At 34.8% G+C, this 23783-nt stretch overlaps 1 protein-coding gene and 1 non-coding gene across 3 annotated transcripts; one reads left to right on the top strand and one right to left on the bottom strand.

The window, feature by feature from the left end:
• Positions 1-85: 85 nt before the first annotated feature.
• dcun1d4 (DCN1, defective in cullin neddylation 1, domain containing 4 (S. cerevisiae)) lies at positions 86-15115 on the bottom strand. 2 transcript variants are annotated; one of them, XM_073852963.1, is made up of 11 exons: positions 15033-15115; positions 12275-12345; positions 10300-10339; positions 8562-8649; positions 8077-8165; positions 6219-6289; positions 6034-6125; positions 5838-5946; positions 4946-5050; positions 2337-2439; positions 86-2255 (listed from the first exon to the last, which is right to left on the bottom strand). In XM_073852963.1, the coding sequence occupies exons 1-11, from the start codon at positions 15109-15111 to the stop codon at positions 2200-2202; spliced, it is 903 nt and encodes a 300-aa protein (XP_073709064.1). In that variant the 5' UTR covers positions 15112-15115; the 3' UTR covers positions 86-2199. The 2 variants fall into 2 exon arrangements, with proteins under 2 accessions (XP_073709064.1, XP_073709065.1); XM_073852964.1 differs by having other exon boundaries at positions 14901-15038.
• A 5930-nt stretch (positions 15116-21045) lies between these two features.
• On the top strand, positions 21046-21160 carry LOC141283948 (U5 spliceosomal RNA). Its single transcript, XR_012338314.1, has one exon. It is a non-coding gene; the product is annotated as a U5 spliceosomal RNA (small nuclear RNA).
• Positions 21161-23783: the final 2623 nt, after the last annotated feature.

Below are 23783 nucleotides of genomic sequence, written 5' to 3'. Positions count from 1 at the left end.
CATTAAATCTTGATGGTTTCTGTTGACTACTCGCTTTCCAGCAAAGAGCGCAAAAACAAAACACAACATAGGAAGTGACTCCACATTTCGTTAATAAACCCCTTTATATATATTGAATGTAGAGAGGTTACAGTGAAAACAAACACATATACACACACATCCATACATATATACAGTCAGATGAGAATGCTCAGCCCTCTGCATTACATACTCCCCCAACAAAAGCAACAGTCGTAACAACACAGGGAACTTGTCTATCTGTTGAAATCATTTTAAACCACTCTTTCCCTCAGGCACAAACAGGTGCAAATGAGTGGGATTATAACAAGTGTCTGTAGATGTTTTTCAAATGGATTCTGGCCAGCATGCACAGCATACATAGACTGTTGGCTTCTTAGATGCTGGGTGAATACTTGATAAATAATTTAAGTTGAGCAACCTTCATCTTTGAGAAAACCTAAAACAGAATAAAATGTCTTGTAAAAAAATAATAAAAGTTAACAATGATTTTGCTTCTGTTTTGTAATTCCCAAACATTAGTATGTTTACATGAAATTGCAGATGTACTGAAACGCCGCAGTCACTCGTGTACATGGTAGTTTAGCACTTGGTGGAGATGGTGGAGAAGGCAATGCAGAGAAGAACATCTCAACAGATGAGGTTACAAGTGTGTTTAAGCTCTAAATACCATCACACAATCATGTTTTTCATAAAGCGTTAAGACTGCATGACCGCGGATACCCAAATTAAGCACAAAAAAAGTCCACTTCTACAAATGCCTGTACAAAAAAAAAAAAGAAACGAGAGCAACAAAATAAAGTACAAAAAGAAAAATAAACCTCATTCATTCACAAAGACGGCTCTAATTGCAGAATGCATGCATGCATTTTTTTTTTCTTGTTCAGATGACAAGTTAGCTTCACGCCACAGCCATAGACAAAACTCAACAGTTTTACAAACATAACTAGAACGTTAAATAGTTGCTAGGCATTGGTCACTATGGGTTAAGGTGATCACATTTGACCACAAGATCTGCAGAAGAGGATGTGGCCAAAGGAGTGTCAGTGTTTAGGGCAGGATACCTGTTTTTGTATTTTTGTGGCAATTCATCACAGAAATCAAAAGTGCACTTTAACAGCTTTCTCTCTTCGTCTCTCGTTTCCATCACTTAGATCCATGTCCTGTCATTTTAACCATGACATGCACAGTATAGTTACATTGCTAAGGAATCAAATGATATAATGACATTTCAGAGTCAGTTAAAAAAAAAAAAGATACTGGGCTCTATGCTCACGATAAGCATAACCCACTGTTCTTCATTGTTGGGAACAGTAAAGCCGTTCTTGTTGATCTCATAATCAATATCGAGAATGTACAGTAAGTGGTGCAAAAGATACTGATACAACACCACTGGAAGTACTTACAGCAGAACGTCTACGACACTCTGTGTCTGCATGTGGTGCACTTTAAATGGCAAGCGAGTGCAGTGAGACTGGTAAAAATAAAACTTATGGCAAAGGTCGCTATGTATCTATGGTAACATGCTCTGACCGTCATCATCCTCCAACATTAAAACCATAGTAAACAGTGTTTGGACCACATCAGCAGAGCGACACTGTAAGCTATTTCCATGTTGAACCAGAAAGTAATAAGTCACTGACCTTCAGCAGGTTCTGTCGTCGTTCCTCGTTCCTTTCCTTTCCAGGCCTAAATTATCTAAACTTCAGACAGTATGGGAGTTTTTAACCTACCCTGGATTGTGGAGAATCCAAATTCGTCCTCCTCATAAGAGCCTATTGAAACATTCACAGCAATATGAAACATCACAGTGGGGTGGGAAGGCGGCACCGAGACTGGCCGTGTGCTTACCCACAATGCATTGTGGGCTATGGGGGACATTAGGTGGAGTCGGTGAGGTGCTGTTTCTCCAACACACAACCACCAGTGACCCTCCTATGGCCCCGGCTGAAAGGGCGACATACGAACATGTGCATTGATAATTACATTCTAGGCAAACACTCACACACTCACAGCCCTCGCCGCCAGGGGCCACCATCAGTCTGTCCCAAACACTTCAGTTTTGATTTGTACTTTGTTTTCTAGATGTTTGTTTCAAAGCCGCTTCTGTCGTCATTGTCATGGTGATTGTTGGCGATTAGTTTCTAGTTGGTGATGGTGGTAAGCGTGGGGAAGCTGTCGCTACGACATCTCTCGGTCTTTATACCACTCCACGAACTCGTCCAAAAGCACTGGCCCTGAGGACAGAGAAAAAAATAATAGTCAAAAGACAAATCAGATGTACTTCCAGCTGCATTGTACAAAAGATCTGTACTCACAGGCCCCGTCCTCATCATAGTTACTGAGATCAAGGTTGATAGTCCTACTGAATTCTAGAACATTGCACCATTGATCTTTATTTATTACCTTATACTTAGATTGCTGTGGGACAAAAAGGAGAAAAATGGTCAGAAATATATCACACGTATAAACTGTATGAACTACCGGTCAAATATTTGCACTCACTAAATTAGCTTTTTGATTTAAAGATGTATGGCGGATTTAGATTTTTCATGCAAACACAAAATTGTGGCTATATATAAATGTTGACAAACATTCAAATATTAATTGAACTTTTTGTGAACTCTCTCAATACCGTTTAAGGCGAGACACTGCAGGTGAATAGGGTAAAAAAAATTACTGCTACTAGTTATGACCTTACCCACTTGATTGATTACATTCATAATTGCAAACATTTTTTGTATTAGAAGTTTTCTCAAATGTTACGTTTAAAAATGCAAATGAGGCATTATTTAATGAAATATGCACTAATTTGCATACATTTCTAGAATAAAAATCTAAACACTGGATGAAGTCCGTTTCAAAATTCTTGTTTTGACATATTAGAGTCAAAAGTTTTTACAGAGGGGATTTTGTCACTCCATAATTCAGAAAAAAAAATTAGAAACAGACAGGAAACACTATATTTTTTTTTTTACCATTTTTTGAGGAATAAAATGTATAAAATATAAAGTTTGGTGTGTGTAAGTGCTACTGAAGTGGAGATTTATGGCTCAGTGTAGGAGAAAAAAAAAACTAATTTTAAAAATATGTATTGTAATTGAAATCTATTGACAAAAATATATAAAGTGCTATAAAAAAAATACTTAACAGTGTCTTGTGGGTGTTTTCTTTCTACTAGTCTGAAAAAAAAAAAAAACACTTTATGAAAAACCAAAAACCCCAAAATCTCAAATTTGACAGGTGCATGAAAAAACTGCATTTTTGCAAAATGCATTCTGCATTTATATCAAATATAGTTTCTAAAATAGTTACTATATTAATTCTGACTTTATTTCTTGCAACTGCGAGTATATATCCCACAATTCTGACTTGCAAATTCAAGTTTATATGTGACCCTGGACCACAAAACCAGTCATAAGGTTAAATTTTACAAAACTGAGATGTATATATAATATGAAAGCTCGGTAAATAAGCTTTCTATTGATGTATGGTTTGTTAGGATAGGACAATATTTGGCCGAGATACAACTATTTGAAAATCTGAAATCTGAGGGTGCAAAAAAATCAAAATACTGAGAAAATCACCTTTAAAGTTGTCCAAATGAAGTTCTTAACAATGCATATTACTAATCAAAAATTACATTTTGATATGTTTACAGTAGGAATTTTACAAAAATTCTACAAAAAACATCTTCATGGAACATGATCTTTACTGAATTTCCTAATGATTTTTGGCATAAAAGAAAAATCAATAATTTTGACCCATACATTGTATTTTTGGCTATTGCTACAAATATACCCCAGCGACTGAAGACTGGTTTTGTGGTCCAGGGTCACATATATTACAATTCTAAGTTTATTACTCGCAATTGCGAGTTTATATCTCACAATTGTGAGAAAAAAAAGTCAGAATTGCCGGATACAAACATTTCTTGTAATTGTGAGTTTATATAACACAACTCTGACTTTATAACACACCTTTGATGATTATTAACTTCGAATTGTGAAATATAAACCTGCAATTCTGAAAAAATATCACTCTTTTTTCCTCAGAACTGGACTTCATAACTCACAGTTGCGAGTTTATATCACCATTCTGAGCAAAAAGTCAAAATTGTGACAAAAAAAAATTGCAGGATATAAACAGACTACAGACATGCAATTCTGACAAAAAAAAAAAAAGTTTATATCTCAAATATAGTTTCTAAAATAGTTTCTATACTAATTCTGACTTTTTTTTGCAATTGCAAGTTTATAAATTATACATTATATATACACATATATATTACAATTCTGGGTTTATTACTCGCAATTGTGAGTTTATATCTCACAATTCTGAGAAAAAAGGCAGAATTATTGGATATAAACTCACAATTGTGAGGAGGTTTATTATTCACAATTGCGAGTTTATATCTTACAAAAAAGGTCAGAATTGCAATAAGTCGTAAATATTATTATTATTTTTTTTTACATTTTTTTGTAATTTAGTTGCAGAAATGGGCTACCATACATTTTTTGTTTATATTATGCCACTGTGTGTCATTTTTATGACTTTAAAGGGATAAATGAAGTGAAATGTCGACATTTACTAAGCCTTGTGTTGTTCTAAAACTGTAGGCCTTTGTCTTTTTGGTGAACATGAAAGAAGCAATTTTTTTTGTCCATACAGTGGAAATCATTGTTACCCAAAACTATTTGGGTTACCAACATTCTTTAAGGTATCTTCTTTCATGTTCCACAGATGAAAAAAGGTCGTACAGTTTTGAAATGACATGAGAAATGACATAATGACAGAATTTTCATTTTTGGGTCAACTACCTCTTTAGTAAAAATGCATAATAGGTGAGTGCAAACATTTGACTGGTCATGTAAAAAAAAAAATAATTAAAGTGACACTGATAGACTTTAAAGATTAAAATATTTACTTCTAGAAACTGGTTAAACACTGGAAACAATGGCCACGTCTTCCCAAGCAGAAGTCCCAGCATACACTTGGCAGTATTCAAGTCTAAACTCCTCTGATCCTTCTCCTGCAAAGGGATGGAAGCATATTAAAGTTTAAGAAGTTGGTTCACACGTCACAATATAAATACTTAGCTGGTGATTATGGTGGAGAGGTAACAATCTGTAAATTTTTAACCCATTATTGCCAGGGTAATTAAAACCAGGTTACTCCACTTCATAAATGAGTGTAATGTGTACTCTATACACTAAGCAGTCTAACCTTGAATATACGATAATACAAGCACCTGAGGGCAGACATGCATATTATTGCAAACACTGAAAAGCAAAAATAGATAATAAAATCTCTAAAAGCCATGGAATATGTTATTACAGCACAAGAAAAGACTAAATGCTCTATTCAAGTTCTGTCCAGACATGAACAATTCTGTTTTATCTAGACAGGATGAATGTCATGTTATCCATTCAAGGCTGCCACAAGCTATTTATTTGTACTCCTCCACTTTATTGGCCCTATCGAATGGCTCCAGTAAGAGCTTCACTCAGCAAACCTCCAGTCGCTTTACAATTCATACCAAGGGAGAGAAAGAAAGAATCAACTATCTGGACAAGAGATACTTCTGCTGAGCAGACAAAGAGGTGAAACAACCCAAAATAGCAGCAACTCTCAGCAGTCTCAAGCCCTTGTCTGCTGTAACTGAAGGACTGAGATGTGCCCAGCATGCATGCAGGGGAAAAAACACAGGAAGGATCCAGATGCACAGCCACTGGCAAAACCAAATATAATGTTAAAGTATTAAAAGAAGACCAGAGCTTCTAAAGTGGACGATGATTAATGTTCACATACACACTCACCCTGGCAAAGTCGAAGGCATATCGGTAAATGAGCTTGAAACTGCTGGCATCGTTGAGGACAGACCTCAGGTAGTCTAGAGAGTTCCTGAGTTTTTCAGTAGAGTCACATCTGCGTATGAAAGATTAAAGGTTAAGGTTGGGACAGGAAGAAGTGTAGTAGCAGATGCATTCAAGGTCCATGTTTGGCTCAACATACTGCAATGAGCCCATTCCCTTGAGCCACTCCTGTAAAGTGAAGTAACCCATACTCTGGGCATCAAGCTTCCAGGCCAATACCAGCATCACTACCTGCATATAAACATACATTAAATGTAAAACTACCGATCAGATATTTGTAGAGTAAGCTATAAAAATAATAGTGGCTCAGTTTACTTTTCTTACATTTTCTGGCTCCACTCCAATGTCTTCACAGAATTTCTCCATCCCCTCCGGTCCAACCACATCATCGCACCCTATTTACACCACACATTCAGACACAATTTACTATTATATATGGTGACCCAAAAAGTATTCAGACACTTAGGCCACAATTTAAAAAAAAAGCATTTATTTTAAAGAAATGCAGAACAAGCACAATTCAATCAAAGCATTTTACAAAAATGCAAGTTTGTTAACTTAGGTTTCAAAACAAGACTCAGTAGGAATACCATGCTGAATAAAAAACAAAACAAAAAGTCTTAGACATTTTCTAGCTGTCTAGCTGTCATCCAAGATGTCTTTCAATCTTCAGTCATAAAGAAATTAAGTTTTCTGAATTTTTGTCCATATATTGGACTTCTATGGTGCCCCGAGTTTAAACTTGGAAAACGCAGTTTAATTGTGGCTTCAAATGATCCCAAATGCAGTTGTAAACGATCCCTGCTGAGGCGTCCTATCTAGTGAAAACAATCTGTTAGTTTTATTACAAATTACAATTTATATACTTTTTAACCTAAAATGCTCATCTTGTCTTGCTCTGCTTAAACTCTTTGTCGAAAAACTCCCATCTCATTTTCTCCTCTAACTTCAAAAAATCTTTTCAAAATCATCCTACATTGCTGCAGAAGTATCAACCCAGTGTTTGCAAAGATCAAACACCCTTAACAAAAAAGATAAAACAGCGACGTAGGGTGATTTTGTTGAGGGAGAAAATGAGATGGGAGTTTTTCGACATGCACTGTCTTAAACCTGTCTTGACGCAGAGTAAGACAATACGAACGTTTAAGTTTAAATATATATTAATTGCAATTAAAAAAACAAACAATTGTTTCAGTAGACCCTTCTTCCTCGGCTGGGATCCTTTACAACTGCATTTAAACTGCATTTTGGAAGTTCAAACTCGGGGTTTGAACTCCACTATATGGATAGAAATTCTAAGATGTTTCCTCAAAAAACATCTGGAAGTTCTGGAAGTGAACTTCTCCTGTAATGTTCCAAGGCACTTTGAACTTAATAGGAACTAACCAGAACACAAATTAAGATATTTTTGATGAAATCCAAGAGCTTTCTGACCCCACATAGACAGCAACACAACTACTGTACCATGTTCAAGACCCAGAAAAGACGTAAGGATATCGTTAAAATAGTCCATGTGGCATCAGTGGTTCAACAGTGGTCATTTTATGAAGCTATGGGAATACTTCTTGTGTGCAAAGAAAACTGAAATAACTTTATTCAGCAATGTCTTCTACTCCGTGTCAGTCTTCGATGCACGTTCACAAGAGTATCCTGGTGAATTCGTGTGGTGCTGCTGACGCAGGAGCCTGCATTATTTTTGTTTTTATTTGCATACAAAAAGTATTCCTTACTACCTTTCTGGGCCATGAACATGGTATTGCATTGCTGTCTATGCAGGGTCAGAAAGCTCATCAAAAATAACTCAATTTGTGTTCAGAAGATGAACAAACGTCTCACAGGTTTGAAAGGACATGAGAGTGAGAAATAATGACAGAATTCATTTAATCTCTTTAAGTGTATAAATACATGTTAGTACATGCTTATAGTCATTCTATTTACATCTTAACTTCATTTGGAAGGTGTCTAAAGCTACAAGGATGGTATTCCGAATCCCCAAAAAAAAGAATAAATTTATCTAACATTAGTCACTGTTTTCTAAGCATTATCAAGTCAAATTATATCACCTTACCAGATTTTGATGTGATTATACTCTTAATACCACTCTTATATCAAAATAAATACATTTGAAACCGTTCATAGTATTACAACTAAGTCAATATGACTTACAATTATGCCCACATACCTGCATATTCATAAAACCACTCTAGACATCTCTTGCTAGAAAAAGCTTCGGCTTCCTGGATTTGCAATGACTCCTGTTTTCTGTAAACACTGAAATGAATAGACAAGGACTGAGCGAAGGCTATTTAAATAGACATTAACACACACTTGTATACACATTAAAGCACAAACGTGCTACATCTGATACAAACAAGAAGAGACACATGCTCTGAGGGCAGACAACCACCCACACAAAACAGATCTGATAATTGCAATGTTCTTTTGACATTATTATAATATAGCATTCAGTTTTTGCTGTGCACAAATACAGAATTTCTTAACTGATATGATTTGACAGACACCTAGTTTAGCTGTTCATCAAAAGGTTGGGTAGATGGATGAGCGCGTATGTGTGAGTGAATTAGAGGAAGGTCATCGGACAAATCAGAAGAAAGGCTAGAAAGATGGATGGATGGATGGATGGAAAGGTGAATATTTTGAACATACTTATCCGGCCGGCTCTTCTTAGCTGACAGGTCATCTCCAGCAGTGGGTCTCCTCTTTTTCCTGGGGGGCATGGCTCTGGAGCAGCAGGCTGGAAAAGAGAGTCGGACACAACACGAAGATGATGATTTTATTTTGCATTCCTTTTTCAGTCATTCCCTGCCTCAAACCAGGGATATTTCCTCATTTAATTTGCTTAAAGGAGTAGTTCAGTTTTAGAACAAAAATGTACAGATAATGTACTCACCCCCTTGTCATCCAAGATGTTCATGTCTTTTTTTCTTCAGTCGTAAAGAAATGGTGTTTTTTGAGGAAAACATTTCAAGATTTCTCTCTATATAATGGACTTCTATGGTTTCCCCCAAGTTTGAACTCCCAAAATGCAGCTTCAAAGGGCTCTAAATAATCCCAGCCGAGGAAGAAGGGTCTTATTTAGCGATCGGTTATTTTCTAAAAACATTTACAACTAATATACTTTTTAATCTCAAACGCTTGTCTTGCCGAGCTAGACGAGATGAGCATTTGAGGTTGAAAAGTATATAAATTGTTATTTTATTTAGAAAATAACCCATTGTTTTGCTAGATAAGACCCTTTTTTCCTCGGCTGTGATCGTTTGGAGCCCTTTGAAGCTGCATTTTGGAAGTTCAAACTCTGGGGAAACCATAGAAGTCCATTATATGGAGAGAAATCCTGAATGTTTTCCTCAAAAAACATAATTTCCTTACGACTGAAGAAAGAAAGACATGAACATCTTGGATGACAAGGGGGTGAGTACATTATCTGTACATTTTTGTTCTGACAGTGAACTACTCCTTTTTAAGGGGTGATCGGATACCCATTTTGCACACGTTCATATGATTCTTTAACGTCTTAATGAAAAGTCTCCAATATACTTTGGTTAAAAATTCTCAATAGTAGTGTAAAAAAAAACTCTTTTACCTTGTGAAAATCAGCTCTGCAAAATATCAGCTCATTTTAACGCATTGGCCCTTTAAATGCAAATGAGCTCTGCTCGCCCCGCCCCTCTCTCTGCTGAGGGATTACAAGCTGCAATGTTTACTTTAGCCGCATTTAGTCGTGTTTATCCGTGAAACTTGTCAACAAGCACATTATTAAGAAAGGCCATTTGCAAAGATCCATAAAAAACCCTTATACTCACTTCTGCTGTGGGTGAAGCTGCATCACCAATGATTCACACGAACATAGACGCATATGTAGATCGGAATCTGCACTTTTCTTTTAAAAACGAAAGTAACGTTGTCATCTGCCTCTTAAGTGGCTCAGATATCGGTAGTAAATGACTACTGCTGTGTTCATTATTACATCCAACAACAGAACACCTCAATCGCTCAATTAGAGTCTTCCTCTGCAGCTGAGTCACACAATGGCAATCGCATTCGGACTGTTTCAGCTCGGTGAAGCCGGGTCTAAGGTAAGACGCTCATGTCAATCAACTGTGTTTCATCACAACGACAAGAAGCTGAGAATGACCTGATTGTAAAAAGGGGATATTACTTTTAAAGATTAAAAAAAATACCACTGGCTGGATTTTTATCATTGTAGGGTGGTTGTGTACACAAACTACCAACACACATTAATGTTCAAACAACAAGTAAAAGTGAGTTTTGCATCCGATGACCCCTTTAAGACAGTCTGCAAACTCAAAAGAGCCTTTATAAAGCTTTAACTTGAGCTTTATGTATATGGATGAGCATGCAAGGTCGGTTGTTTGGTCACTACCTGTACCGTGGGTCTCTGGGCCGACGTCTTCTGTCAGGTTCTATGGTGAAAAACAAACAGCATTTAACACCCACAATCACGCTTTCTCTCTCTTACTCAAACAACATTCTGGAGCAGATAGCAGCTATTAGCACTGCACCATAAAAAGAAGAAAGTAAGCATGTGTATGTGTGAGATGTTTATTTTTATTTATTTAACCTTTGTTTAACCAGATAAAATCAGTTGAGAACACGTTCTCATTTACAACTGCGACCTGGCCAAGACAAAGGTAGACAGTGCGACGAAAACAACAACATAGAGTTACACATAGAAATAAATAAACATACAATCAATATACCGATCCATATACAAAAAGCAAAATATAGTACAAAATACAAAATAATTAAAAATAGGACAATAAATAGGCTTTAGCAACAAAATAAATTACAGATTTACACAAAAATTAACATTGAAAATATGAAAATGCAAACAATGAACTGCAAATAAAAATACTAAAGTACACAATAAATAGAAATAAGCGGCTATAAATGATGTAGGTGGCTGATCATCTTATTTGCCTGTAACCTTTATAGATGCTGCCTGTGCTCTTCTCGGAGAGGAGAGTTTTGGAAATAAACGAATGTAGAGCACAATTTTGGGTGAATCAGGGTTACGAGGGTAGTTATTTAAGTAAATGACTTAATGATAAAGCAGCTGAGTGTCCTAACCTCACATATAACCAAACTCTGCTACCCACAATGCTAATCTAACAAGACAAGCATCGCCGGACAGTACAGCACCGTCAGCTTTTGCATTAATCTCAATATAAGAACAACAACTGTCCAACAGCCAGTGAATGGAGGATTTATGGCATGATCTAATAATATTCACAAAACAATGTCAGCTGTCATCACATTATTTTTTTTACATCATAATTATGCCATTTGTGACCCTGGACCGCAAAATAGACATAAGTAGCATGTGTATATTTGCAGCAATTGCAAAAAAAACATTGTATGGGTCAAAATGATCAATTTTACTGTTATGCCAAAAACTGGATATTAAGAAAAGATCATGTTCTATGAAGGTATTGTGTAAATTTCCTACCGTAAACATATCAAAACGTAATTTTTGATTAGTAATATGCATTGCTAAGAACTTCATTTGGACAATTTTCTCAATATTTTGATTTTTTGCACCCTCAGATTCCAGATTTTCAAATATTGAAAAAAACTTCAATTAAAACTTACTTTTGATCAGTAATATGCATTGCTATCAACTTCATTTGGACAACTAAAGGCAATTTTCTCAATATTTTTTTTTGTTGCTCCCTCAGATTCCAGATTTTCAAATATTGTCCTATCCTAACAAACCATACACCAATCAAAAGCTTATTTATTCAGTTTTCAGATGATGCATTAATCTCAATTTTAAATAAAATGACCCTTATGACTGATTTTGTGGTCCAGGGTCACATTTTACCAAATGTCCAGAAATCATAAACCATCTAGTCATGGTTAATAATGACGTATTTGAATGCCTCTTAAAAGGTTTTCTTTTTGAAAAGTCATGTTTGAAGATAATTTGAAGGCTGACAAATCAAACAAATCACATGCTTTCAAATCATAATCTCAAACCTTCATCTGTAGTAAACAACAAATGTGGTATTTCAGAGGGTTTTTATCCATGTGTTTTCCAATAGATTCACTTAATAAACAACACAGAAATCAGCACTGATACGTATGGACCTTAAAGCAAAGATTTTTTTCAATAAAACTGAATACTTTGTTGATTTTATGTTGGTTTATTGTCCTACGTGGCAGAATCACTCTAAAACAAAAGAACCAATCATTGAGTGTTTAGTGTATAAATGAGACCACGCATAAATTCCATCTGTATAAACACTCTTGGTTTAAATTATTTAAAGACATGAATGTTAAATCTGGCAATAAAGCTGATGAGTATTTAAGTGCATGCAAACGAAGTCCATATTTACCAGCCTGTGCAGGGTGTGGTAGATCTTGTGGATACTGGCCAGTGTGGACAAATGAGAGTTCAGCTGGAAATCTGTAAGGGACATATAAAAATAAACATCTGTTACTCCTGGCAGTTATGTAGTGTACAAGCATCTAGGCTCTAGATGGGTTTCTGTGTGCTGTTTGTTGTGGTGTGTATATATATGTTCACACAGTGTCTTCAGTATACATGTTGAAATTATTGAGGATATGGGAAAGAAGCATCGGCTCCAGTCAGCCTGTAAAGTGACAGAAATATAAATAGCCATGTGAGATTCTGAAGTCTTTCTAATAGGCTAATGCATACAGTTTGCATTTAACTGCTCTATGTGTCTTCATTATGAATATAGCCGGCTACCAACATCCATGCATCCAGAATCTTTATTTTATCAAGTATGGTTTCATCAAGACAGTAAATGGCAGTGTGGAGGTCATATTTCTCTAGCATGTTAATATCAAGTCATAGCGAATCTTCTGTATCTAAAAGAAAATTATGAAAGCAAGATTTGACCCTGCATCACAAAACCAGTCATAAGGGTAAATTTTTCTAAGTTGATATTTATACATCATCTGATAGGACAATATTTGCCCGCGATGCAACTATTTGAAAATCTGGAATCTGATGGTGCAAAAAAAAATCTAAATATTAAAAATATATCACCTTTAAAGTTGTCCAAATGAAGTTCTTAGCAATGCATATAACTAATCAAATAATACATTTTTATATATTTATGGTAGGAAATTTACTAAATATCTTCACGGAAAATGATCTCTACTTAATATCCTAATGATTTTTGGCATAAAAGAAAAATCGATAATTTTTATTACTATTGCTACAAATATATCCAAGCTACTTAAGACTAAAGTTTTGTGGTTCAGGGTCACATATATTTAAGAATAAATATGCGCAGAGGCCCAAATACAGATATACTTTATTCCAGCTGGACAAAAATGTAAACAGCAATATTTCAGAAACCTATAACCTAACATTTCAAAAGATGCATTAATTCTTTGCATGATGAAATTGAATTGTTTTCAAATAAAGTCATTCACGCCAATTGCATTTTTGTCTTTAATTCAAGTTTAGATCCACAGTTTTTCATTCAGTATATTCTTCGAGATAATATCAAACAACGATATTCGGATATGAATAGATGTGCATTGTGAAAGATCAATAGCATCTTTTTCCAAGTCCATTATACCTTATTGTCTAAGAATTGTCCTCATGCAGTGCAATGTAAAAAATAATATTCTAAAGTAAAAAAAAAGGCATTATTTTGAAGTGTATGGGTTTTAAAGTGTACAGTAATCCCCATTATACTGTAAATGCTTACTGGTTATATTTGATGTAAGGTTTCCTCATTGCATTAACTTTTTTTATTTGTTTTGATGTTTTCGAAATGGAAAACCCCATTGATAAAACATATGCATCGGTGCATTAAAACTATGTTAGAATTATGCATTTTTAAAAGCAATTAAACACCGACGTAGGGATGTGAAAATGACACGCATATGATTCATTTTGCACACATTATAAACTTCCACGTTCTGGTTATACAGAGCTAGAAAATTACGTCTCGGTGCAGGCCTTTCTACACAAGCGTTGTGCAAGTATACAGGCCCTTAAAACAACATTAAATGCAGAGTTGATGATAGACACAATATTTAAACATAGTCTAGTATCTAATCCAAGGCGTTATTAAAGCAAACTCGACATAAAATGAGAGTATTTGCGAACGTGTGACGCAGTTGTCAGGAATGTCAGTAGATATGAAATACCCCAAACAAGTAAGAAACAATATTTCCCGAATTCACAATGACACATTTCAAACATTCATATCTGTATTCATATCTGTAGAAAATACGATTTTCTGCCACATAGTTCACATATAAGTGTATACACGCACAACTTGCAACGACTTTACAAAGTATCTGGAGAGTCGGAGGACTTCTGGGGAATGTAGTCTAATGACAAACAACGCCTGTGTGTTGCCAACGAAACGGCTCGGGTGAATAAACCACATTTCCCAGAATTCCTCAAATCATAATTTCAATCGGTACTCTCCCCAACTGATGAATGCGACCCAAATGCTGCTAAAAAGATTTTCTATCTTTAATCATAGACGTTTTTCTCACAACGATATGCAGTTGGTCTTTCAGAGGGACGTACAGTAATGCGCCAGATCATACTCGACGTGTTTGCAAGCACTATTTTTTACACAACTGCGTCACAATTTTCACCCCCTGTCATTTTTCCGCAGTTTTCTCGAAAAAGCTGGCCCGTTTAGCTCTAAAACAACCCTTATTCACTTGCTCCTCGGTTGCCTTGCATCGCTCACCCGAGTTGTGAGGAGATGGATCCCTTGAGGTTATTTGGGTATTAAAGGTAATTAGTGTACAAGTGTATTGTGTAAATAGGATCGGATACCTTGCTCGGATTGTTGTATATACTCAAGAAAAGAAGGCTAAAATGCAGCGTTATTCCTTGCAAGGTCGTTGTCGCTTGCAAGCGCCCAAGACATCGGAGTAAAAACACAAAGAGAGCAGCTAGCAAGCTCAGAGTCAATCTGATGATTTGTATGCTCGGGTAACGGCTACTTTACTCACAAAATGCGTCAATACAGCGGATCATACATCTCAAAAGAAGTCACGGCGACTTGTCAGGGTGCAGCAAGTTCGCAATTGCCATCACAGCTCGACAGAATACGAATAGCAGTGAAAACGCACTATTGTACTTACTTGACGCATCTGAGTGCATTTTTATGAAACACACAACTGTATTTGTGTGAGTCTGCAGACCGGCCAGTGGGCGGGACATGTCAATATTATACATGCCCACAAATGATTTAGCTGGACGAAATATTCAGTGGCCACGCCCACTCTTGTCAATGATTGGTCGAGAGGAGTGTCAAATACCATGCGCAAGTGGTACTGTGTACATCCCGCCTCTAAGCCAACGTGATTGGTTGAAGCGCTTCCGTAGCCCCTCCTCTCGACGCGCGCGATTGGCTGAGAAGTATGTCTACACCCATCAGTTAGGATAGTTTCCTCGTGCATAGCAGAAAGCCAGCCCACGATGCCACGCTATTGGCTCAGCTGTGCACCAACACAGAGCCCACTTGGGTTAACAAAACAATGGTGAGAGAATACAGTGAAAAACATTAGTGAACGGGATTGCTTTTGCTTGTTTCTGCGTTGCTGCCATCTAAACATTTCTACGAAAAGTTGCGAAAGTACATAAAAACATTATAAGAATCGGGGACCACAGTAATGTTAGCCTTTGTGATTAAAAGGGCTGTTCACACCCAAAGATAATCATCATTTTTTGACCCTAATGTTGTTTAGAATCAGTATTTATCTTCAAATCACCATTCACTTGCAATGTATTCACTGCCAATACATAATATAAAGGCAAATGATGAAATATTTCTGTTTAGCATCTCCATTTATGTATGCAATATGCAGGGTATTTTAGTAAAACGCACCTTGTCCTTAAAGGAGTAGTTCATTTCCAGAACAAAAATGTACTCACCCCCTTGTCATCCAAGATGTTCATGTCTTTATTTCTTCAGTCGTAAAGAAACTGTGTTTTTTGAGGAAAACATTTCAGGATTTCTCTCCATATAATGGACTTCTATGGTGCCCCTGAGTTTGAACTTCCAAAATGCAGTTTAAATGCAGCTTCAAAGTGCTCTAATGACCCCAGCCGAGTAATAAGAGTCTTATCAAGTGAACCAATCAGTTATTTTCTAAAAACATTTACAATTTATATACTTCTTAATCTCAAATGCTCGTCTTCAGTTCAGGACAGTTAGGGTATATGTCAAAAAAACTCCCATCTCCTTTTCTCCTCCAACTTCAAAATCGCCCTACATCACTTCAGATGTACCAACCCAGTGTTTACAAAGTGAACATGCAAATAGGATAGTTTGCCAACATATCCTAACTGTCATGAACTGGAGTACACACAGAGCTAGAGAAGACGAGCATTAGAGGTTAAAAAGTAAATAAATAACCCATCGTTTTGCTAGATAAGACCCTTCTTTCCTTGGCTGTGATCGTTTGGAGCCCTTTGAAGCTGCATTTTTGAAGTTCAAACTCGGGGGCACCATAGAAGTCCATTATATGGAGAGAAATCCTGAAATGTTTTACTCAAAAAACATAATTTCCTTCCGACTGAAGAAAGAAAGACATGAACAACTTGGATGACAAGGGGGTGAGTACATTATCTGTAATTTTTTTTTTTTCTGAAAGTGAAATACTCTTTAATGTTGCATGGTCTTTTTGATGTTGCTATAATAGCTGTTATAATATTTAATCAACACTGAATTTTGCATGGGGTTAGCAATGCTCCTCAAGTCAGTTCTTTCTTCAAACCATTATTTATCCTATACTAGTGTTCATTGGGCGTTATGCTGTTTGGAATGCAATAAAGATCTTAAACATCTGTTTTTCTCTCAATAACAACATTTTTTTCCATACCATTTCCCCTCTGGTTCAAATCAGCGGTGGGCCTACAATAAGCTCTCATGAAGGTTGAGCATGAATTTAAACACTGCATGTTAGAATATTATTTGAGAATAATTTGTTATTACTAAGTCATCCACAGCAGGCTTGTGCACAATTCAGAATTGAATTGAGAATGACTTCTAAATTCTTGAATTTGAATTGAATTTGAATTGCTGTCAAAAACAGGATCTAGAATTACAATTCAAATTTGAATGAAAAGGAAGCAGAATTGCAATTCAATACAAATTCAAAGAAATTCATATACATAAGCGAAGAGTTTAACAATGAAGCTTTACAATATATGTCAGATATGATTTCATTACATATTCTATAAATGATATTAGTTTGAACTACTTGTACAGATTACATTAACAGGAAATGTTTCCCCCCAGCAATGAATGTTAAAAGCTCTAGTCACAGAACACATAATTAAGTTTGATTTATTGGAATTGTAATTTTGAGAATTAGATGCAACAGTGTTGCTCAATGAGTTTTGCATTGGAATAAATGACAACTGCATTTACAACGACTTTGTGTTATTTGATTACTTTGAAATGAAAATAACATTTTGAACAAAACTAATCAAACATTGAGGGAGTCATTTATTTCCAGAATTTGATCATTATCTATAAGTTGGAACAAAATGTATGCAGGGTTGAGGAGTGAGTTATGTGTAATGAAATTATGCTATTAAATTACAAAATTAATGTAATTGTATGTGAGATTCAACACATTCTTTCTGTTGTATGACTGTGTGGAATGTCTTTGAATTGCCATGAATTTAATTCCACTTCCTGTCATTCCAACTCCAATTCAAATTCAACTTCCTGTGGGGCGGAGTCAATTCAATTCAAATTCCAACTCATGAATTGAATGGCGGCCAATTCTGAAATTCTGAATCCACAGACGTCCTAACTATTAGGTGTCTTTATGATCAATATTCAGCATATATTTGTTAAATATATTGGTTCAGTACAGTAAACAGAAGATTTAGGATGTCTGACCAAAAAAAAAAATAATAATAATAATAATAAATTGTTCTAATAAATTGCAGCAAGTGGAAGAAATACTTTCCTCTTTAACTAGTTTTGAAGACAATGATTTCAGTAACACAAGTACAAGCAAGCAATTCAAACCCAACCAAATAAGTAGTTGAATTTTATTTGTCACAGAAAGTAAATCTTCTTTTAATTTAGATTTTTACAAGAGGCTTGCACATTGAGCATCATGTTTTGGGCCGTTGTGAGGGCACTGGCAAATAAGCTTCTGCGCAAACATGGCATTCTTGTCTACTTTAATAAGAGTTATACTATTAAATACATTTAGGGTTTTCTAATAAAAAATACTAAATGTAAATTGCCCAAATAGGGTTATGTGTTTTTCTTGTGCTAACCCAAATGTCTCTTGGTGCTCAACATCCCCTTACAAAGAGTACCTTTCTGTAAACAGTACTTAAAAGAAACGTTTTCTTAGTTCTTATGCAGAACATTTTAATAATACGAAGAACTGTTTTAACTATCAAGCATCTTTTGTGCAGTGTCCAGTGGTTTGCATGGATGTCAAAAGCTCTTCATGAACCATAGACCTTAGGGTAGACGCCATGTTTAATTTTACGCAGATGAAAGCAAGGCTGTGAGTCTAAAGCTCTTAGATCACATGCAATTTTCAGAACTTTTAAAACTGTTTTATTAGGTTTTCGCCTACTGAAAATCAATTGCAATTCAATTGGAAATGTTGTTAAACAACAGTACAATTGACTGAACACTAACTGTACTTTGGTCCTCCAGCCAGCGTTCATTCCTGAAACTACAAACTATGGTTTTGTGATATATTTATACATGTCAGTATTTACGTTTTGTCAAAGTTCTTTCTGCGGAAAGGAAGAGAAAGTACTCAAGCTGTCTACTATTGCTGTGGTTACATTCAGGCGAACGAACGAGCTTCCAGTGAAGCAGGTGGAAACTATTTCCTTGATTAGCTGGTCACTGAAACGTTTGAAAGCCCTGTGCAAGTGGAGGAGATGAGGAAAAATATCAGTTTCCTAATCTTGCTTTGAATACTTTAGGTGAAAATCTGTAATTAGGGGTTAATCATTCAAACCGCTCTCTAGTGTTGATGGAAGTCTGCAGTGAGAAGGGAACCAGAGCAGTGTAAGGATGTGTGCATGTTGATTAGTTAGAGTTTTATTGAATTTATAAGAAGGTTAGAAGATTCATGCTAACAATCTATGTTGATTGCTTGTACATCTCTCTAATCTTATATATTGGTCAAAAGCTTTTGAACAGTAAGATTTTTATTGTTTTTAAAAAAATGTTAATGATTTTAACGTTTTTTATTCAAAAAGAAAACAGTTATTTTAAATAGTAAAAATATCAGTATCAAAAGAGCGGCATTTATTGGAAATAAAAGGTTTTGTAACATACCGTTTAAAAGTAGTCTCTCTCTCTCTATATATATGTGACCCTGGACTACAAAACCAGTCATAAGGTTAAATTTTACAAAACTGAGATGTATACATCATATGAAAGCTCAATAAATAAGCTTTCTATTGATGTATGGTTTGTTAGGATAGGACAATATTTGACTGAGATACATCTATTTGAAAATCTGGAATCTGAGGGTCAAAAAAATCAAAATAATGAGAAAATCACCTTTAAAGTTGTCCAAATTAAGTTCTTAACAATGCATATAACGAATCAAAAATTACATTTTGATGTATTTACAGTAGGAATTTAACTTTCCATTAAAAATCTTAATGGAACATGATCTTTACATAATTTCCTAATGATTTTTGGCATAAAAGAAAAATCAATAATTTTGACCCATGCAATGTATTTTTGGCTATTGCTACAAACATACCCCAGCGACTTAAGACTGGTTTTGTGGTCCAGGGTCACATATAACATTTTATTTTATTTTTAATTAGAATTATAGAAATTAATACTTTCATTCAGCAAGGATGCTTTAAATTGATTGAAAGTGATGATAAAGACGTTTATAATGTTACAAAATATTTCTATTCAGCTGTTTTCAATATAATTATAATAATAAATATTTTCTGAGCAGCAAATCAAAATATAATGATTTCTGAAAAGTCATGTGACGAATTATGATGCTAAAAAATAAGCTTTGAAATCAGGAGAATAAATTACATTTTAAAGTGTATTCAAATACAAAACAGTTATTTTAAGTAGTAAAAACTATTTTACTGTTTTTGCTGTACTTTGGATCAAATAAATGCAGGCTTGGTCAGCAGAAGAGACTTCTTTTTAAAAAACATTAAAAATCTTACAGTTCAAAAACTTTTGACTGGCAGTGTACATTCTGTTTCTTTTTGTTTTCTACACTGTGTTAGGTCAAATACAGCAAAGTTGTTGAATTTGTTTCAGAGGCATGTATCTGTACACAGTTTGATGTACAAATAGCTTTAAAATACCACAAAAGAAAGAAAACCTTCACTTGTCCTTTGTTCTCGCTACCATTATGGTGCGCCTTTACTGCCTACAATCATTTATCATGGCAGTCTCATTTATTATCCTACCTAGTATCTTGCATTTTTGATACAAAGAGCTAGTTGTCCATTTTTGCAGCAGCTTAATAGCCCTGCATCATGTGACCACTAGATGGCGCCAGATAACACTATATGGCTTACTATATGATATGACTTATTTACATTTGTATATCTTCAAGCTCTTACATATATTTTGGATTATTAAAATGATACATAAGACCACTAACTCCAGTTCATTGATCTCGCATTTATTAGAAAATAGTGGAATGTGTGAAATATCCTTATGGAAATACCACGTGCATGCAAGTGCATGTAAAGCAGGGGGCGCAAGTTATTAATTGTATTAGTTTGAGTCGTTAATACAGCTCTATGAACATGAAAACGTGTTTAAGCAAAGCTTCTTTTGTTAACCACAGAAAACAAAACGGGGAGTGACCACAGGGGGACAGACCAAATGTATGAAGGGGCGTTCAAAGACAGTCACGTGTTCAACTCAGGCACACAGTTTGAATTCCCAGGATGCATTGCAAGCTCAACTTCAAATTGTTAGTATCATATTTAGTGTTTTATGTGCGTATATGCATTGTAAATATCAACAGTAGTATATTTATTGGCTCGTTATATTGTGTTGATTTGGTTGGTGTTGTTTGTAATGGTCGCTATGTGGTTACCGTCATTGATGTTTGTGTTTCTTTTAGTGTAATACTGAACCTGAAACGTTTATTAACTAGAAAACTCATGTTTCACCTCAGATCGTATAAATCTTTCGCCTTTTACTAAAGATTTCCGTGGGGAGGAATACAATGAGTATTATTTAATTTTTTGATGCCCTGTTTCATACGGGGCTTGCAATCTGGTTAATAAAAGAGTAATTAAATCTGAACTTTAACTGGAACTGTATGATTGTATCACGTGACTCTATAATAAATAGTTCAGTTTAATTTCGATCGTATGTAAACCTGTTCTTTTGTAAAAACTAAGATTCACGAAGGTGTGCATTTCAGATTTATGTCTCAGGTAAAAGGTAGCACGTTTATGAATATTATTTATTTTTGGTTTAAATTGAATGTTATTGTGGAAAAGTTTGAAATCGTTTTAATATCCCACACTTAAGTGGGATTTTCATATTATTTAAATTAAGGTTAGATCGTAAATTATTTTCTCGTTTTCATCGTAGACACAGTTAAGGAGAGACACTGCGGGTAAAAACGCCGTTTGTTCATGCTACTATCAAGTTTGAGATTTTGGCTTTTTGGTTTTTCATAGTGTGTTTTTCAGACTAGTAGAAAGAAAACATCCAAAAAACACTGTTAAGTGTTTCTTTTATAGCACTTTATCTATTTGTGCCAATAGATTTCAATTACAATCCATATTTTTAAAGGCTGTTTCTCAAAATTATTTATTTCTCCTACACTGACAGGTTAATTTAGTTTTGCTTTTTTAAATTCGTTTTATTTTAGTATAGTTTTCAAATTTGCAATAAAATTTAGTTTCGTTTTTATTAGTTTCATTAACAATTTTGTTAGTTTTAGTTTAGTTTCTATTTTCTGAACACATTTTTATTTAGTTTTTATTTAGTTTAGTTTCAGTTTTAGTTTTAGTTTTTTAGAGATTAAATAGAGATCACGATTTCCTCGCAATTCTAAACTAAGCAAAATAATGTGGGACAAAATATTAATTGCTTCAGTTCAGTCTATTTAAAAGTGTTTAATTCATTTGAATGAATTAATAATAATTTAATACATAATATTTGTATTTAAAATAGAATATATTTAATACAGATTTAATTTTTTAAATATTAAATTTATGAAAAGTGGTTTGAATGAATAAATGACTTGCTCACAAAACATTACTGGATGAATCTGCGTTTTTGAATCAATCTCTATTCATTGACAAATGCATTTTTTAACAGTTACTTGTCTCCATCTAGTGGCCAAACAATGCAATCGACACAAACGTTATTTGAAGCGCCAATTACTTTCAAAAGATGACGTGCTCTATTTTGGTCTCTGCCATAGACATCAGTGTTTATATCCAAGCGAGGACTTTTAATCAGACTATTGCTGTGATAATATGAATGACTATATTTGAAAAGACTGTTTGTGAAGCTGTTTTTTTTACATAAACATGATGACTGCTCTCTCTGTTAGCGGCAGTACAAATACAGATTTGAATGTTCCGGTAAGACTTTTAAAGGTTTAATAGACATGAGGAATCGTTGTCATTTACAAATGATCGCGTGGGTGTTTGAATCTCTATCCTTTAATGATTAAGCAGCTCCAGTATATTGGTTTGATTGCTTGTGTTATATAAAATACATCAATAAAAACTGATGCAGTAGCCTAGATTTAATGCAGGTGATGTTCAGGTCGCAGTCTTTATTTTTCCGCCATGGGGTGAGAACATAATGATTACGAAAACGATTATTTATTTTTGATAATTATTAATTTATTTCAGTTAGTTTTTCAATAAAAGTTGTTAGTTTCGTTTCGTTCTAGTTTTTCATTTATTTTGACGTTTTTATTTTATTTCAGTTTACGAAAATGTTTTCTGATCAATAGTTTTCGTCTTAGTTTTAGTTTACGAAAATAACCTAGACACTGAGCCATAAATCTCCACTTCAGTAGCACTTACACACACCAAACTTTACATTTCTATTCCTATTATATGACTATATCCTGAAGGTTTTAACAAAGGGATTTGTTCATATATGATTTGCTTTATTTTATACATTTTATTTGTAAAAATGGTAAAAAAAAAAAAAAAAAAAAAATAGTGTTTCCTGTCTGTTCTAAGTTTTTTTCTGAATTATGGCCGTGATGAAATGAGAGACCCAAAATCCCCTCTGTAAAAACTTTTGACTCTAATATGTAAAAAAAAAAAATTAAACAAGAATTTTAAAACTGACTTCAATCTAGTGTTTAGATTTTGTACTTGAAAAGTATGGAAATAAGCGTATATTTCATTAAATAATGGCTCATTTGCATATTTAAACCTAACATTTTAGAAAACTTGTAATACAAAAAATGTTTGCAATTATCAATGTAATCAATCAACTGGGTAAGTAAGGCGATAACTATTAGTTTTTTTGTTTTGTTTTTTACCCTATTCACCTGCAATGTCTCCCCTTAAATTTCGTCCTGTTTTATTCAAGTATTTTCTAACCCAGGTAAAAAACTAGTGCACTTTCATATTGTCACGTATCTGGTCTATCTCATCATGAACTCTTGCACACACATTCTGGACTTCAATCCCCATAAGCCACTGCACCAATCACTGCACACAGCTGCTCCTTGTTTCCCACTGAACTGATTGCTGCATACACCTGTTTATCATTTACCCACATGCATTTAAGCCACTCACACACACAGCCACCTTGCGAAGTCTTATTGTTCCCATGGTCGTAATTCTAAGCGTTTATCTCTGTGTTGGATTATCTGTGTATGACTCTGGACTGTGTACCCCGTTGA

This window comes from Garra rufa, chromosome 13 (assembly GCF_049309525.1).
Source record: "Garra rufa chromosome 13, GarRuf1.0, whole genome shotgun sequence".
Lineage (NCBI taxonomy): Eukaryota > Metazoa > Chordata > Actinopteri > Cypriniformes > Cyprinidae > Garra > Garra rufa.
The sequence above is the reverse complement of the archived record's forward strand: the minus strand, read 5'-3'. Positions and strand labels throughout refer to the sequence as shown.